The 19,141-nt window shown below is 42.7% G+C and overlaps 1 protein-coding gene across 3 annotated transcripts in view; it reads left to right on the forward strand.

The window, feature by feature from the left end:
• The first annotated feature begins 478 nt into the window (after window positions 1–478).
• EGFL6 (EGF like domain multiple 6) overlaps window positions 479–19,141 on the forward strand; it is a 71,032-nt gene continuing 52,369 nt past the window's right edge. Inside the window, exons 1-2 of one of the 3 annotated variants that reach the window (XM_048860876.2) lie at window positions 479–769; window positions 18,500–18,609. In XM_048860876.2, the coding sequence (XP_048716833.2) occupies window positions 702–769; window positions 18,500–18,609 (178 nt within the window). In that variant the 5' untranslated portion in view covers window positions 479–701. The remainder of the gene's footprint in view (window positions 770–18,499; window positions 18,610–19,141) is intronic. The other 2 variants (XM_048860868.2, XM_048860884.2) reach the window with 2 other exon arrangements.

Genomic DNA, 19,141 nt, shown 5'->3' on the forward strand with positions numbered 1-19,141 from the left:
CACCACTAAAATCAGTCCCTGTTTGCAGAGAGCCAGCACAAAATGCGTGGGAATGTTTCTGGGAATTTGTACTGCCCACCGCTCGCAATCCATTATTAACCACTTCTGTCAAGGGGGGCTGTCAGTACATGTCACCCTTGTTTTACCTCCTGGATGAGGTGCCAGCAGCCTCCGCCAGGCCCCAGGTGAAGCTGTGGTAAACACAAGCTGCCTTTCTCCTCCTCCCCCGCCTCTCGGGGTCGTTATCTGAAAGCGAGAATGTGGGGAACGCTGACTTTCTTTGCGGTGGGTTGGGGGGGGGGGTTAATTAATGGATTGGTGGGGGCCAACCCGGGCCCACCTTTCCCCCGCATCCCGCGCGCCGCGGCCACTGCATGTCACTTGCTTTGAAGCGGCAGCAGCCCGTGTGTGTTGCTGGAGGCGGGTCGCCCCGTGCCGGCGAGTGGCCCGCCCCCAGCCTACCCCTGTCTTATTTAACCAGATCCCGCACGAGCAGCGGTTGCGGGGTGGGGGTGTCCCCGCTGGCGGAGCTCCCCGCGATCCTCCGCTGCCCGCCCTCCCTGCCCCTGGCTGCTGCTCTGGAGCCCCGAGCCGGCGCTGGAGGGGGAGGGCAAATCACACCCCCAAAGGCGGCAGCAGCAGCAGCAGCAGCCGCCCAGAGCTCGCTCCCCCCTCTGCCCCCAATTCCCTGCAGTTCAGCCATGGGGCCGATCGCTTTGCTAGCCGCCCTGCTGCCCTTTGTTACCCGTGGATTCGCTGACACGGCCAGGTTAGTAGAACAGGACCGGCCCAGGGCAGGGCTCTCCTCTGCGTTGCACGGAAACCCCGCGGGGGCAAGGCAGGGGAGGGTGAAATGGGGGGTGGTCTGTCCCTCAAAGCTGGGCGGCTCAGCGCCAGGGGAGAGCTGGGCAGGCTCTCTGCGGCGGCCAGTGTCAGCCCTTTGTTTCTGCTGGCCAGCGATCAGGGGAGGGGCGCAGTACAGATGTGCTCATTCGTCTCATCTGGCTGCTGAACGCTTCCCCGGACAGGTTTCAGAATAGCAGCCCTGTTAGTCTGTATCCCAAAAAGAAAAGGAGGACTTAGAGACCTTAGAGACTAACCAATTTATTTGAGCATAAGCTTTCGTGAGCTACAGCTCACATTCATCAGACATATTTCACCAGGTGGTTTATCCGCCAGCTGTTTGCTTTGGCTGTCTCTTCGGCGGTTCGCTGTCGGGGATGTGTGGTTGGTCACCCCAGTGTTTGTGCTCTGATGGGTGAGTGAATCTCTTAAAAGTAAGAGGAGGGAAATCAGAGAGATCAAGGTGGCGACAGAAGCACTTTTCCTACGAACATTTGCACAGACACCTGTCCACCGCTCCTCGTGAGACTGTTTTGCTTTCTGCAACCATTCCTGAGAACGAGAAAAATCACTTGTGCTAATAATCACAGAAAACTAATACAAAGGGCTGTGGATTTTTTTTAATTAAATGAATATTTGCCATTTTTTCCTTCAGTATTCTCCCAATTCTACTCAAATGTATGTTAATTTAAGTTTCCCCCCATTCCTCTACATGATAATCTTTTTAAACAACATATATGTTGGAGATGGATATATAACCTGCGTGTATTGCTGTACCTCTGTTAATGCATGTACATGGGTACATATATTTGTAATGTACCAATCTCATGATATCTAAGTGTAAAACCTATATTATTATGTGAATTGCAATTAGAGAGAGACCTAAATTGAACATTTCAGTATCAGATTCCTAAACACTGCAAAGTTCTGGAGCATTTGGATCTAGAATTTTAGGTTGATCCATTATAAAGATAGTGAGAGAGAGAGGTGTGTGTGTCTGTGTGAAATGTGGATTCTAGTTAGGAATCTGCAACTTCATGGGTGGCCAGACCTGGAGTTGTGTTTCAAGCCCATCACTAGCTTTAATGTGTATTAATTCAATCCAGGTTTGAACCCCTGCTTTTGCTTTTTCCTTCTTTAACTAGTTTCTTATCAGTGGCTATTGCAGCAGCTGATTCTGGAGGGCAATGATCGTCTTGAACTTTGAGTGGGTGCAAGCAGCTGTTTGGTGGTGGTGATCAGCTTTTCCTATTTATGCTGTTTCTGCCTAAACAGAGAGATTCTTGTATGGTACTTTGACTGACATGGATTTAATAGACTTTCCATAGGAATCTATATCTTCATGTGTTTTCCCCCAGAGCTTTGGATGCATCAAACCCTCAAGCATCTTCCAGTAAGTAGGTGCAGATAGATGTGCAGCATGTTAAATTCACAACTGCTTATTGGTACAGCTCTGATTTTTATAAAGCTGAGTATAGCTAGGTTGACCAGATAGCAAGTGTGAAAAATCGGGATGGGGGTGGAGGGCAATAGGCGGCTATATAAGAAAAAGCCCTGCATATCAGGACAGTCCCTATAAAATCAGGACAGCTAGTCACCCTAAGTATAATGCTACTGAAGATACAGTTATTAAGACTTTCCCTCTATTTTACAGACTATAGACTAAACTTTCCCTGGAGTAATTCCACTGAAGTCAATGGGGTTACACTGGGGATGGCTCTGGCTCTAACTTAAAAAACTCAAGGAAATATAGATGAATACAAAGGAGGGAAGCAAAATACAGAAGGCTATAAATTGTCCTTCTCTTAAATTTGCTTATAGAAATAAACACTCATAATAACCATATGTTCAAGGTTTTTTAACATTTGTATCCCACAAGGAGAACATCGAGGTAAGGTCCAGCATACAATTTTGAGAGGGAATTAACAACGTTACTCAGTATCAGACAAACTTTTCCAGGGCTTCACATTCAGAGTTAAGCAAAAAGCCATAAAGACCACAATAAAATAGTAACTATTACAATTAGAGATGAAGTTTTCAAGATGTAGCATGGTTTATTTGTTTAGTATTAGGGTCATGAACTGGTATGTTTCTTATCAGCAAGTGGAAGTGTGCTGTTCCAGCATGTTCAGAGCTGTCAAGTGCTCAGTTTTTCAGGAACTGCACAGGGACTCAAGTTTATGAACTCCAGAGCTGCTCATATAGAAAACACATTTTGCACTTCAAGCAGGGCATCCATAACAAGCATTATGTTCGTGTTAGTTAATTCTTGAGGTTTTATGCATTTGTGTTTCAAGCTTTTTCAGAGGCCTGAAATTGCAAAATGAAAGCATTTTAACAGAAAATGTTTCTTTGATTTTTAGCAGAACCAGTGATGTAAAAACTAAAAACTAAAACTGTCGTATAAAAACTAAATTTTAAAACATTAAAGCAGGAAATTTGAAGACTGATGCTTACTCCATGTCCAATGCATAGGTCTGACAAGACGGATTGGTGGTGGTGGTGGTGGTGGTTCCTAGTGGGTTTTGCCCAAGCTACATCTTGTTTTAATAAAAACAGACTTTAGACATCTGGATGGAAGAGTTAAACAGCATGTTAAATAGATTTTGTAGAGGATCCTAAATTAAAGGGACAAAAAGATACCAAGTGTCCCATACAGTTTAGAAATATGGACAGGAAATAGCAAATTAGAATCAGCTTTGAAAAACTGAAGTTAAAATACTAATATTTTTCTAAAAGGAAAAATAATCAGTCACTGAAAAGGCAGAGTCCTGGAAAGAAGTGATAACAAAAGAAACATACCGGTCATAATGGACAAAAGTTAAGAAACAAGCTTGCAGAGACCGAAGAAAGACGAGAAGAAAAGATCGATAAGATTTTTGCAGTGTGGTCAGAGGCATCATATTGTGGAGCAGATGAAAATGGTTCTTGTCTTTAAAGTTCAGGTTATTCCACATATTAGGGATGAAATTCTGGTAAAACTTCCATTGATTTCATTGAGGCCAGGATTTCACCCTAGGCCCTAGTCTTGCAGTACTAACTCAGGAAAAACGCTCATTGATTTAGACGGGAATGTTGTTTGCAAAAGGACTGTAGGATCAATCCATTTGAATACTGTGTTCCGTTCTAGGTCTTTCATTACCAGAAAATATATTTGAACTGGAAACAGTTCAGAGAACAGTGACAAAATGGCGACATGCTGAAAAGAATGTCTAGCCATTTGGGAAAGAATTAAAAGAACTAGATTTGTATAATGTGATTAGTGGCAGATGGGCATGAAAACAATCTACAGTTATTTAAAGAGTAAAAAACCAGGGCTGAGTTGTGCCTTTGAGGCATAACCATGCAATTGAGAGGGTTTTTCGAAGGGAAGGGGGTGGAGGAGGAAGGGCATGATGGAAACCTTAGGCAAATTCTTGCTGACTCAGACAGAATTCCTCCTGGGTTCTGAAGGAGCTCTCACTGAAGCTGAAGCTTCACCATGTTTCATAACCTGAGTTGGTTAGGGCAAAGTTGGGACTATCCTAGAATCATAGAAGATTAAGGTTGGAAGAGACATCAGGAGGTCATTTAGTCCAACCCCCTGCTCAAAGCAGGACCAACCCCAACTAAATCAAATGATATTAGAAGACTTGGGACTCCAGAACCCTGTCATATTGAGCCAGACACGCTAGCCTGTTGCAACACAGACCCAGGGTCTGACCCACGTCCCCAAAGCTGCAGACTAACTGAAAACAGCTCAGCAAGTACTCCTGTCTCCAGCACCCAGACACCCAGTTCCCAATGGGATCCAAACCCCAAATAAATCCATTTTACTCTGTATAAAGCTTATACAGCGTAAACTCATAAATTGTCTGCCCTCTATAACACTGTTAGAGAGAGATACAGAGCTGTTTGCTCCCCAAGGTATTAATCACTTACTCTGGGTTAATTAATAAACAAACGTGATTTTATTAAGTATAAAAAGTAGAATTTAAGTGGTCTCAAGTAATAATAGACAGAACAAAGTAAGTTACCAAGCAAAATAAAATATGCAAGTCTAAACCTAATACAGTAGGAAACTGAATACAGGTAAACCTCACCCTCAGAGATGTTCTAGTAAGCGTCTTTCACAGACTAGACTCTTTCCTAGTCTGGGCCCAATCCTTTCCCCGGTACAGACCTTGCTAGTTTCAGCTTAGGTGGTAACTCGTGGATTTCTCATGACTGGCAGCCCCCTTTGTTCTGTTCCACCCCCCTGTATAGCTTTGGCACAAGGCGGGAATCTTTTGTCTCTCTGGATCCCCAACCCTAATTCTAAATGGAAAAGGACCAGGTTTCAGATGGATTCCAGTTCAGGCGACATGGTCACATGTCACTGTAAGACCTACTTCTTCATTACCTAGTAGCTGGAAGACAGGTACACGGGAAGGGTTGCAGGTAAACAAACCCATTCGCAGTTCATTGATTCTGAAGCACCCTTAATGGCTTCCACTTAACACGTTTACATCAGTAATACAAGTTTATATCTTATTCTCCTAACTCCAGACATAGAAATAATACATGCAAACAAATAGGATGAACACACTCCATAGATCATAAGCTTTGTAATGATACCTTACAAGAGACCTTTTGCATGAAGCATATTCCAGTTACATCATATTCACACTTATAAACATATTTTCATAAAACATATGGAGTGCAACGTCACAAGCCTTACCTACTAGTTCTGAGTTTGAGTCTGCTTTTTTTATTTTAAGTCCGTTGTCTTTATTGTGCTGCTCTCACTCCTTCCTTTCCTTAGGATCACGAAATCTGTCGTTTCATGATCACTTTCATCCAAATTGCCTTTCACCTTCAGATTTGTTACCAGTTTCTGTTCTGTTCTGAATTAACTTGGCCTATCATGAGACAGCAATAGAGTTCAAGGGCTGTACAGTATATCAAAGAGATTTTTTTCCCCTATAATGTGCTGTTTTGTATAGGAAATGGCCATGACAGGTATTGAAAACACACATGCAGTATTTTGGGGACTATATTAAGTATGGTTTGTGTCCCTGTGAGCCAAGGTTTGTATGCAACTCCTAGGGCCCAGAGGATTACCACAGCTCCTCCAGAAACTGAAAAACAGTGGGGAATGAGTAAGACAAATCACACAGGTTGTAAACACCCCCTTGGGAGATTTACATCTACTGTTTGACGCTACGTTTTCCAGAGAGGACAAACAGGATTTTAGTATATAAGGCTGAGTTTAAATTGACACAGAACTGCTTTCTGATTCAGCCAATGGACAGCACCCTCTGTCCAAGGGCAGTTGCAGCTGGAATGGGGGAAACCTTTGAGGAAAGGTTGGAAGGAGTTTAGCTTACTAGAGCCCCATAAGACTGATGGGTAACCTCTGGTAAGTTTCGGGGGGAGGGTTAGCATGCATATAGGAACTTTTATGGTATGTGTTTTCTCTATAATGCTTTTACCCTAAATATAAATGTATTGGTGTACATTGCTGTAGCCCCTGGAGAAAGGTTAGCCACAGGTACTGTACCCTGGTGAGACTTGCCAGGGAAATCCTAGTGAGATACAGAGGGACTGCAAGCCTAAACACCAGGTCTGGATTGAGAGATATGGAGGTCTCCGACCAAGGGAGGTGACTTCTAGGAGCTTGAAACCTTGAGTGGGTTGCCTCAAGGAAGCTTGGTGGGGTAAATGGTGCAGTTAATCCTGAAACTGACAATGGTTTTAGCACCCAAGACAGAAATGAAACTTTCTAAATTGATTGTCAGTGATGTTGTAGCTACACAATACAGGCTCAATAGAGCATAGGTCTAATTATGTTGTGGTTTGGGGGATTTTTTCCCCTCTGTATTTACTCGTATGTCTCCGAATACTGTTCTATATAGTTTTCATGCTGTGTCTATCACCATGGTATCTGACCACCTTCCAGCTGTGCCTTAAAACAATGTGACTAAATTGGGCACATATTTGCTCTCATCCTCTCCTCAGGGGGAGAAGTATATGCAGAGAACTGTTTTGTTAAAAACAACCTCCTCCAAAAAACTTTTTAAAATATACATGTTGTTGTGTATTTGTTAATGAAGGCAAGATCAAAGAAGTGTACCATGCACTTGGAACAGATGGTGGTGAGGTTTGCGTTGGTCCATAGTGCCTGTGGGAGTTCATTTCACAGCCTCGGACTGGCACCTGAGAAAGCTGTCTTTTGCACAGATGAGTTTTACTCTTTTTGTAGAGGGGGGTTGCACTGTACCCAAAAGCAAATTTGTCAACCAGGGGCCTTATCACAGAGCTTAATCAATCTTTTAGGGGCCACGGAGCCCCTTGAGTTCAAGGTCCTAGACCTCCTTTTCAATTTGATATTCTATGGGAAGCCAGTGTGGAGAGTAGCAAACACATCACATCTGTCCTCAATACTCTGTGTTGCTGAAGAGACATGCTTCTATCTTTTGCACTGCTTGGTGTTTCCTAAGTGCTGAAAGCTTCATACCCAGTTACATCTCATTGCTGTGGTGTATCTGGAAAGTGATGAAGGCATGACTAACCAAGGCCTGGTCATTGTCCATCAGGGTGGGACAAAGTCTTCTGGTCAACTGGAGATGATAGAAAGCATTACCTGTGAGAGCTTAGGGTCAGTGAAGACAACAAGGAGTCCAGTGGCACCTTAAAGACTAACAGATTTATTTGGGCATAAGCTTTCATGGGTAAAAAAACCACTTCTTCAGATGCATGGAGTGAAAATTACAGATGCAGGCATTATTATACTGACATATGAAGAGAAGGGAGTTACCTCACAAGTGGAGAACCAGTGTTGATAGGGCCAATTCAATCAGGGTGAATATAGTCCACTCCCAAAAATTGATGAGGAGGTGTCAATTCCAGGAGAGGTAAAGTTGCTTTTGTAGTGAGCCAGCCACTCCCAGTCCCTATTCAAGCCCAAATTAATGGTGTTAAATTTGCAAATGAATTTTAGTTCTGCAGTTTCTCTTTGAAGTCTGTTTCTGAAATTTTTTTGTTCAAGTATAGCTACTTTTAAATCTGTTATAGAATGTCCAGGAAGATTGAGGTGTTCTCCTGCTGGCTTTTGTATGTCAGGGTCAGTGAGGAATCCAAGAAACCTCCTAAACTGCAGACCAAGTTGACCAGTTGTGGATGTGCACTTTCAAGTAAGGAAGTACATACAACACACTCCAGGCCGTGCATTTCTATTGAATTATTGTATTTGACAGCTGACATCACAGAGCCTGGTCACCTATTACTATGGAAAGACCCATGAGCGGGAACTGCTATGGAAGAAATTTCCATCAGATTCTGGTAGGGATGTGGGATCCTGCCTTTTCCCCGCTGCCCCTCCAATGGAACAGGCCAGGAGGCCTTGGATGGGGAAATCAGTTTGGAAAAAATTAAGAACAAGAGATAGGGATGAGCCACATCCAAACATTTCCATGTTGGGGAGTGTTGGAATCGGGACCTTGGTCTTTGAGCCCATCTCGTTTAAGAATTTGTTTTGTGGGTACCTGGGATTTATGCAGTTCCATGCGGGGGCAGTAGGAGGACAGGGCTATCTGCATAGAAACAATTAGTTTTAATCCATGATGTTCAACAAAACTTTGCATGCATGGCTTATCAGGCTTAGTTTGATGTTCACATTCTCTAGCATTATTAACCTTCAGGAGAGGAATGTTCTCCAGAAGTTCTGTGTGTGTGTTTATAGATCTGATTAAAAAACTTACCTGCTAAAACTTACCCATCCTCATTCAGAGACTGTAGCATTTGAACCACAATATCATCTTCCTCTGCTGTTTTTCCTTGCTTTCTACTTTTTAATGATCCTTTAAATTCTCACATTGTAATGTGCAGTGCTTTTTCTTCTATTTCAGTGTTTTATATCTTCCCATTTTTCAGGATCATCAGAAAGTTCCTTCACTTATTCCAACTATTTTTCCAGGATGCTATTGCTTTCGTGACATATACTGCAGTCCTTAGTTTTAATACAGCTAATTCCTTTTCTTGACTTTTGTTTGACTCCTGGTTCTTTTTACAGTGGGATGAATCTTTGTGGTGGTATCTGATTTCAGAGTCATAGTTCATTGCTAGCCATTTTTTGTTTGCCTGTTTGCATGCTTTTTTAATTTGTCCAGATCTGGGTAACTGTTCCAACTCCCAGAGGCAGCATTTTCTGCAACTGAATGCACCCCTGGGTTGTGGACAGCCTTCAGGTGTGGAGGTTAGCTGTGATATAAGCAGGGAAACCTGCCAACCAAGCAATTGTGGACAACCTGCCGCCAGTACTAGCAAGGCGTGATGGAGCAGCAGGTGGCACTGCTGCTCCAATAAAATACCACAAAAGCCCAAAGGTGGCTCTGGAAATGGCCACCATTAAATAAGCCCCCATCCTAACCCCAGTGGCACTAAATTGCTCTGCCAGAATGATTCTGGAAAGGCAAATGAACCCCAAAGGGTCAACAGCATTCAGTCACAGAAGAGAGTTTGTGAAACTGATCCCCTAGTAAATCATCACCAGATAGGGTAAGTCCGATAATTAAGTCTGCAACTGAAAGCCTTGCCGTCTGACTGGCAGTCCATGCTACCTTGTAACCAGGAAAGACAGCGTACAATGGACTACAGGGTGCACTGATGTGTGTGACCGGGCACCCTGCATAAAATCAACTATCAGAAAATTGAGAGAGAAACATCTTGAGTGATGAAAATTGCAATGTGGAATGTAAGAACACTGTATCAAGCAGGCAAACTTCAAAACATGTTAGAAGCAGCTAAGCCCTTGAAACTTAATGTCAGGATAGAGATGACGTGATTTATTTTGGTGGAGTACGGCATGAAGGGGGAGTTGCAATAATGTTAAAGAAAACATAGCTAATATTATACCAGGAATTTGGCCAATATCAATTTTGGTGAGATACAAGATCTCACCAATTGGAATTTGCATGCTAAAAGTTTACATTCCCCATGGAACACTGTAAAGATGTGGTGGACAATTTGTTTTATGACAAATGGAAAAGTAGTAAACCAAGGAAAAGCTTCAGTACCAAGACAGGAAAAGATCAAGTGGCTGACATAGTTGAAGACTATATATTGCGGTGCAGGAATGAAAGAGAAGACTGATTGTTCCTGCTTACAAATTCAGTCTACTCCTCCATAATATGGTGGCTTCAATATCACACAAGAAGCTTATATACATGGTGAAACCCTGGGTCAAACCTAGCCACCCTACAAGAAATCACATAGATTACATTTTCATATTAAAAAGACTTTAATTCAGTTTTAGACGCTAGAATGCTCCCATTGGCAGACTACAATAATCTGCTTGTCATGAAGCTGAGACTAAATCTTAAGAAGTTATGTAAACTACCTGGCAGATACACAAGAATACAGACCAATGTGGATGTACTCCCGCAACAAAAATGCATGGAATATATTTCAGAAGTCAACCAAAGCCTTGACGTCTCCCATGAATACACCAGTGAAGACACTGAAAGAGGAATGAAAAAAGTTTGACAGCTGTACATACAGCCAGTACGTTGGTATTCAGAGAGTAAGGACACGATGCTAAGCAACCATAGATGATTGAAGAAATTCTAAATTTAATAAATACAAGAAAAGAATGCAGAGATAGGAGGAGTTAGGAATATTGAAAGTTTCAAACATTCACAAAGCCTGCTACACAGAATGCCAGACCTATGGAGAGATGGTGACTGAGCCTCTCTTCTGTGTGGAAGGGAGAGATCTGCCTCTGAATGCCCTTCTGCTCACAGGTTGTGGGGACACAATGAGGTCCTCAGTGATAAATCTCATGCATTCTTCCATTTGTGAAGCTGAGACTAAAGCTTCAGAAGTTATGGAAACTACCTTTCATTGCGAGGAATATGCTTTAACTATCCAAAGGCTTGTTGTTCCTGGGTCCTATTTCTGAAGACAGAATAAGTTAAAGATCTTGTCCAAGATGGTATCTTTAACCGAGGGGTTGTGTGCATTTTATTTGGATAATTACAAAATATGTGCCAGTTTTATAAGGTGAGGTTGGAACTGACATTTTTACTTTAGGAACATTTGGGGATTTGTAAAAGATATTTTAAATAAAATTAATCACTTCATAAAAAAAATTATTTGTCAAGTCAACTTGACTTCTCTATAAATGGGCCCAGATTTTGCTTTCAAGGTAACTAATTAGATCGTATTTCTTATGATCCAAATTCTGTCTGCCTTAATCCTGTGAGCACTCCAGTGATGATGATCAGACTACCCGGATGAATAAAGTGGAAAGGATTTGGTCCGTGCTTAGTGGCAACAACCATCAGTGCCAGTTTGTCATATACAGTTTTCAGTTATTGGCGGGGAGAGATTCTGTACTGGCTTACATCTCCTACAACGCTTGCTGAAGTCAGAGAGGTTACATAGGATGTATGGCAGAAAATATTTAGCATTAATTTTTAGCTCCCATAGCTGATGCACATTGACACTGTATTCTTTGACACTGGTACACTGATGAACCAAATGTTTTTATAGAAGGCCAAATAAATATTAGAGGGAAGGCCATTGGATGACACGTTGAATTCTTCTAATGTATAGAGCAGTAAAAGCCTTCACATTTACTTCTTAAGGTAGTGATTACCACTTAAATCACTGTCTTCATACATCTGAAGAGGCGCTGTACGTGATCCTATAAGTAAGTGTATTGTCCCCAGGATGGACCGACGTTGAGAGCACCTAAGGACGCTCATATTGACAAGATCACAGATTCAAAAGTCCGTAAAATTTATCTCCTCATTTTCCTCTGTAAGACTTTCACAGGTCATCTCTGGCCAAACCACTCAGCTGGTTACACCTTGGATACCTGGCCTTGGGCCTCGATGTCAGAGTACATCACAACCCAGCAATTATCTTGGACAGACCATCATATTATTAGGGAAGTAGTCAGAAACTTTCCATTGCCCAGGCAATAAAGATCACTGATCCTGATTTGACCACAAAGCTCATGGACTTCAACAAATTCCAAAGCCTGTTAAAGGACAACAGCCCCCCACCAACAGTGGGAGGAGGAGTAGGGGAGAGGTGAATCATTAATATTCTGTACTGGCCTCTGCCACTGATATGCTGGCCCCCAAACAGCCCTTCCTCCCCTTCGCCGAAGCAGATCTCCTTAGTTTTCTGATACCTTGTGCTGGATGAAGAGAGCAGGATGGAACCTTGAGCACCGATGGAGGAAAGCAAAAGCTGATTCAGAAAGAATAAAACCTAAATTCTTCAAGCCTATGCTGAAGCTGCACTACAGGCTAAGAGAGCCTTTCTATCAGCATCTATTAAGGTTGCCAAGTCCTGCCCTAAGGCATTATCCAGGGTGGCAAACAGCTTCAGCAATCCAAAATCTCTACTACCTGCCTCAGGGCTGAGCACCAACCACCAAGTGAAGGACAATCATCTTCCTTCAATGAAAAGATCACGCACATCCAAAAAGACTTCTTAAACAGTATGGATCCTTTCTGTCGCCACTCACCATTCAACAGCCCACGTGCATCCCCAGCATCTTGTACATACATACTGTGATTCTTAACGTAAAAAGTTTTGGGTTTTTTCTTTTTTCTTTTTTTTCCCCATTACCAAATTGTGGGCATTTGGTTTTTTCATGCTTAGAAATTAAAGGCTTGGATTTTCAGAGCAAGGTATACATTTGGAACACTGGATCCTATTGATTTTAGTTGGAACTTGGGTATTCAAATCCCTTGGGAGCTCTGAAAAATCTGACTTCCAGTTTTTAATTTAGGGTTTAGAAAGAAACTCCTTAAATTGACTCCATGAAGGGCTAATTCATTGTTCTTCTGAAGCAGCTCACTGAGACAGGATACTAGATTAGATGGGTCACTTATATCTTCCAGCATGGCAATTGCTACGTTCTCATGTGCAGAAGTAATTAGAGATGCAGATCCTCATCTGGTATAACTTAGTGTAGCTCCAGTGGAACAGTGTAGATTTACACCAGCTGAAGAAGTGGTGTTTAGTATTTTGTTTTGATTTTTTAAAAAAACTTTTGTTTAGTTATCAACCAGTATTGGTGCCTCACTAAGGTTTACAAACCAAAGCACCACATTCTGATGCTGGGCTGAACTCGTTTGTAAGTAGAGAGTATGTCCTAATAAGGAAGTTAGCATTATTAATGCTATCCCCGCAATGTTCTTCAATTTTTTTAAATTGACCGGAAATCCCAAGCATTAGTGATATAAATATATAAAATTTCTACTTTTTAGAGACAGGATTTTTTAGGAAAGAATAACAAGGATTCAAAAGAGCTGGTTAGGTCTCTCTTTGGGTCTCTGTGACCTCAATTGCAATAGGAGCTTCTTATTAACATTTTTGTTCCACTGACCGTGTACCTGAAGTTTATTATCTTGCCTGCTGTGTTCAGATTTATCTCCACTGCGGAAAGATGTCTTGCTTCGCAAACATGTGAGATAATATTCCACAAAGCATGTGTGGACCACTGCAACAAGCCATATATAAGGCAGTGTCTTGACTCCATAATGCTGATCCGACCACTGCCGGCTGTCATGATCTCTCCAGGACCAATTCTCAGCTCTTTCCCTTAGGAAAGCATAATGGAATCCTCCAGAGCAACTGATATCAGAGGTGGTTATGGGGCCCATGTGTTATGGAGGATTATATGGTTATGGGCCCATTCAGGTAGAAGGGGTTCTATGGTAACGGGGGGCCATATGGTTGTGGAGATTATATGGACGCAGAAGGCCATGGAAACTGTGGGCTACGCTAAACCCAGAAGGCATATCCATGGAAAAAGGAAGAATAAGGAAATGAATGGCAAGATACAGATTCACCTCTGAGCGCATAGGCCTGGCTTTGAGAAGTGTTGAGTACATCACTCTGTGTGAAATAATGAGAGAGTTGCATTTAATCAGCACTTCTGCAAACATTCCTAATGTTTCCCATGTTCCACTTGATATGTCTTTCTTCTAATGCCTTCCTGGCTATGTGCTTCCTCTATTAGCAGCACAGTGGGCCTGATTCTCAACTACCCTATGGGTTTTTACACTACTCTGTAAAGTGCAATGGAGCAGGCGCCTTAAGGTGTATATTACCTACATTTAGGTCTTGGCTACACTTGCAAGTTAGAGCACATTAAAGCAGTCCCGGGTGCCCTAACTCCTGAGGTGTCCATGCTGGCAAGGCACGTAGAGCGCCTGGACTCTGCAGCTGGAACGCTCCTGGTAATCCACCTCCACAAGAAGCATAAAGCTTGCTGCGCCCCGGCTGAAACGCCCGGGTGTCAGTGTGGATGACATGTTGCATTACTGCACTATGATTGGCCTCCAGAAATGTCCCATAATCCCCTGACGTCGAGTGGCCACTCTTGACATTGTTTTGAAATCAGCTGTAGGCATGCGGATATCCCCTTTCAAAGCTCCATTTCTGACAGCCAGCGTGTGTATCTTCTCTGGGACAAAGCAAACCATTACTGTAGATTGCTGCTGTTGTGAGGGGGAGGGGATGGAGGGAGGGGAGTCTGCTGCTGTCTGAACTTACAAGACAGCATGCTGACACACTCTCAGCCCCCCAAAACACTCTTTCCCCTGACATACACACTCCCTGTCACACTCCACCCTCCACCCCTCATTTGACAAGCACGTTGCAGCCTCTTGCACACTGGGTTAGCTCCTCAATGCACTGCTCTTTGTGATGTTGCAAGAGCTGCTAATGTGGCCATGCCAGTGTGCTTGCAGCTGACAGTGTAAACACACGGCAGTGTTTTCCCTGCTGCAGTCTCCAAAGACTGGTTTAACTCCCAGCGCTCTACATCTGCAAGTGTAGCCAAGCCTTTACGTTGACTTTAATGCTTCTTTCCAATGCCAGAGGAGTGTCAAAAGACTTCAGTGTCAGTGAGAATTAGGCTGTGTTACCTCCTATCCACGAACATGTACCATTTTTCTGCCTTTTAACTTTCTAACAACAGCTGCACAATGGAGAAGCTTTCTGAACATCTGCATTTATTGTTTTGTTTTAGTTGAGACTGACCAGGTTGAAACAAGTAATTAAAAATGGTTGGAAACAGCCTTGATTGTCAAACTTTACAGCTGCAATAAAAAAGAAAGAACTCTGTGAGGAAATGCATCACTTTGGAGCTGGTGATAGGATGCGGCCCTTCGTGCAACCATGGAAATAGAGTCTTGCTCCTCTGCTTTCCTTATTTATTCTTCATTTTGATAATTTTCTACTCCCCTTTATTTCAAATTCAAATATATACTACATCTTACTTTTGGTCTTCTGGTTTTAATTGATCTTCCAGTCATTATCTTTTAGTATCACCAAAGGCTTACACGTCACTTGACCAAAAGTGTTCTCCAGTTTTGGACACTTCCAGGGTTGGTGCAGCTCTCAGGAAAGATTGTGGCCTGTTACCAAAAATGTTGAGCATGAACAGCTCCTGTTAGCTTCAGTGGGAGTTCTGAGTCCTCAGAACTTCAGAAAAATAGGCCTGGAGCCTCTCCTGTCAGGCCACTAAAATTAATGGCTCCTTTGGAAAGAGGTTGGCTTAGCTGCATCCAGAAGTGAGATCATTGGAATATTTGCTGATTTGTTCTGTTAGGTCTGAAGTCTTGCATGAAATACTGTCACTGCAATTCAAAGGCTCAGAGTAGCTAGGCCTTCCAATTAAAAAAACAAACAAAGAACATTGATTATATTAGGGCGTTTGTTCACAATGAAGCTTGTGATCTGGGGGTGAAAGGCTCACTGCTGAATGGCAAAAGGTTTATTCCTCAGCAGTTCAGGTCTTTAATGCTGCAGCTTTAAATTCGTCATTGATCCTGGTGTATCTCAAAGGAGAGGGATGAGTTGAGACATGTCTCTTGGTGACGTGGACAGAATGGTGCTTGCGGTACTCTAGAGCAAATGGAGACTGAGATGGATTTACTATATTTCTTCAAGTTTGGCAAGGATATAAACTCTTATGCTTCAAGGTATCATCCAATAATGGGGACAGATCTGATTGATGGGGGAATGGTGAAAAAGCTCCTCTAGGGATAGGTGATCCCGTACCTGTGTTCTCCTGGATTTCTTGCACCTCCTGTGAAGCCTCTGGTACTGACCACAGTTGGGAAGAGGCCTGATCTTCTGTAGCAATGCCTACATTCTTCCAATCCAAGGAGGAGTCCATAGATATGGACTGATATTGAAGACTAGAGCTGGATCGCTCTTAACAAAATCCATGGCCAGACAGCTAAACCCCCCCTCACCAACTGAGTATTCTGTCATGTCCTTAAAGAGGCAGGATGGTCTGGATAAATTTTATCTTTAGTGTTGTCAAATCAAAAATTTGATTAGTGAAATATGTTCATCTTCTGGGAACTGATAGCCACAAAAATGTTGAAAAAAAATTAGTGGAAAATGTAATCTTTTTTTATCTGCAGTTCCTGCAATATCAAGCCATGGTACATCCAGGGGATTTTATATAAGAATGGTAATACAGAGTGCAGTTACTCACAGTTACCTCAAAAACCATTAGATTCTTATGCTGAATTAATGGTTTGTGAATTAATTTCTTCATATCACACATGAGATTCCTGACTCCTGCAGATGACTTTGGTGTAGTATCATTTGTCTACATGGGCAGAATGGACTCAGGTGTGTTTTCAAGACCCTTTCCCAACAGAAAGCTTTTCAGCCATATGTAGAATGATTTTTAAAGAAAATACACGTCCAACAGGATTTCTTTCAATCTGAGCAGCATAAAAAGCCTTCCCTCAATTTTAAGGCACAGAACGTCATTGAAGTCTATGGAACTGTGCTGATGTACACTGGCTCAGCATCTGCCCCTTGAGCTTTACAAAGCAATGTTTGTTTGTTAAAGAAAGGGAAAGGCAAAGTTTTTTTAATAAAAATCAAATAGCCCCAAATTCAGAGTCTAGGAATCATGAACTGACTATTGAAACGACATCAGAAACCTTAACATGCATTTGTAAAGTTAATGGTGTCTGCCAGCCACAAGTGGTACTGTAACACCAACAGCCCCCACTCATTGGTGGGCGGGATTGAACCTGGGATCTCTGAAGCTTAGTGCTTGAGCCTCTACTGCATGAACTGAAAGCTACAGTTTTTACAGTGCCCTTAGCTAATGTTGTAGCAGACTCATTAATTTCTAAATGGTCTCGGTGCCATTAGAGGGGACAGAACACCACACCCAGGAGGTGTGTGGGTTACAGTACCATCTACTGCCATTATGGTAGCAGGCTTCAATGAAACCTGACATGACCTTCCAAGAACGAAGGACCAGCAAGACATGCCTTTTCTAAAAAACCTATAGCAACAGATATATTTATATTTTAAGACACACCCTACCAGACAAAGACACTTCACTGCACACGCTTCTTCCTTTGGGGAGAGGAATGAGAGAATAAACACCACATGACAGATGTGTCACGTGCCTTAATGCACTGCTGGAAGGCGCTCAGATACTATAGTGGTGAGCGTGTAATAAAAACCTATATAGAATAGACCTTACAGAGCTCCATCATACCCCTAAGTCTTGCCCCGTGCAGGGTGAGATGCAACGTTTTAGGCTCTCCAGTAACTATGAGCTCTTGGATTCCTTCTGGTGACCTGTCTCCTGGCTGGCCTGCCTCTGGTGACAGTTCCATTTCAGAAGGCAGTTTTGCTGAGGGAAATATCATTCCCTATCTTTGGAAGTATTCTTTTTCTCTTAATTTATGTGAATGGCTCCTGTGGGGATGAGAGCCTTAGCAATCTGTAATGAGCATTGTAACTCCATAGTTGCTCCAATAAAAGTTATATTACAGCTCAATACAGGGTGACCGGCCTTAATGACACTATCATCAGGAGATGAAGTGGTGACGTTAATATATTATCAGAGGAAGGACAAAAATTCATGAGTCTTATTTTCAGTGTAGGACTTATATGTTCCCACACATTGCCCTGAAAATACCCCACACATTCACCTGGAAATTCCAGCTACTGAACTCTCTCTAAGGAGGCAACATTTTCTCTGAGGAAGGACCAAATATTTGTAGACTTTGTCAAAGGAGTGTACTAAGGAGGGGCGTGGAGAAGGGGGTGGACACATGGGATTTCAGGTCGTGGAGGGAGTTTCATGCATAGGTGGCTGAATGGCGGAAGACCTTATGGACCGAGAGTTGGAGGAGGAAAAACGGATGGGCTGGGGGGAGGTTAATGGGCAGGAGAGGGACCCCAAACCCATCATGTCATCTGCCACTGCATGGTAACCACCTCAGAAGTTATGCAGCACTGATTTTCCATTAGTACTGTAATTTGGTCATTAGCATTGTAGAATTAGTCATGGTGGCCCATTTCCTCATCCGGTGCAAAATGGAGTCATCCCATTGACTCCAGTGAAGCTACATTGACTTGTGCGAGCTGAGGATCTGGCCCTATTTCCTACTTTGCAATTTTAATAGAAAAGTTGTAAGTTAGTTACAGTTTGAAAACCCTCGAATCACCTACTTAGCATCCCTTCAACGAACCCTGCTGACTGCTTCAGTGACGCACGTCAGCAACGTTAAAATGTGTGGTGGTGGACGACGTTCGATTAAAACGTGAAAAGGAGGCAGTGTGATGGTAGATTAAAATGTGTTCCTCTGCTGCAGCTAATATTATGCTTCGTGCACAGCTCAAGAGGTCACAGGCAGCTGATGAGTGTGAGCCAGCCTGGGGTTTGTCGCTACGGTTCTAAGCTCGAGTGCTGCTATGGCTGGAGAAAGAACAAAGGGCACTGCGAAGGTAACATTAGCAAATAACCATTGACATCTTCATGACTGTGTGCTTAGCTTTTAATAATGTGGCTCCTTATGGGCCCCCCAGAGGTTATAGGAAGCAGAACCGGTGAGGAGTCAATATACTGTAGGAGCATGAAGAAAATGAGTTTTGAGTTTTAGAGGGAATCCCTTTAAAAATGCAGAATTGGATAGACAAAGGCACTCAGTAAAATAGATTCATAACTTTTTAAGGCCAGAAGGGACCATTAGGATTATCTGGCCTGACCTTCTGCATAACAAACTGAAAGATAAGAACTGGAGAATGCCTGGATCAAGATAGCCATCGAAAATTATAACAAAATCCAAAAAATCAGAAATGCAGACTGTAGTCGCTAAAGCGATATTTACAGACAGATGCTTTTCATTAAGTAGCAGCCTTTATCTTCAGATTCTCTGGGAAGAAATAGTTTTCACCCTTCTAAAAACTGAATAAAATTCAAGCAACAAGTTCATCTGAATGTAACTTATGTTGCCAGCCGGTATTCTGGTCCCTGGGG

The sequence above is a fragment of the Caretta caretta genome, chromosome 1 (assembly GCF_965140235.1).
Source record: "Caretta caretta isolate rCarCar2 chromosome 1, rCarCar1.hap1, whole genome shotgun sequence".
NCBI classification, from domain to species: domain Eukaryota; kingdom Metazoa; phylum Chordata; order Testudines; family Cheloniidae; genus Caretta; species Caretta caretta.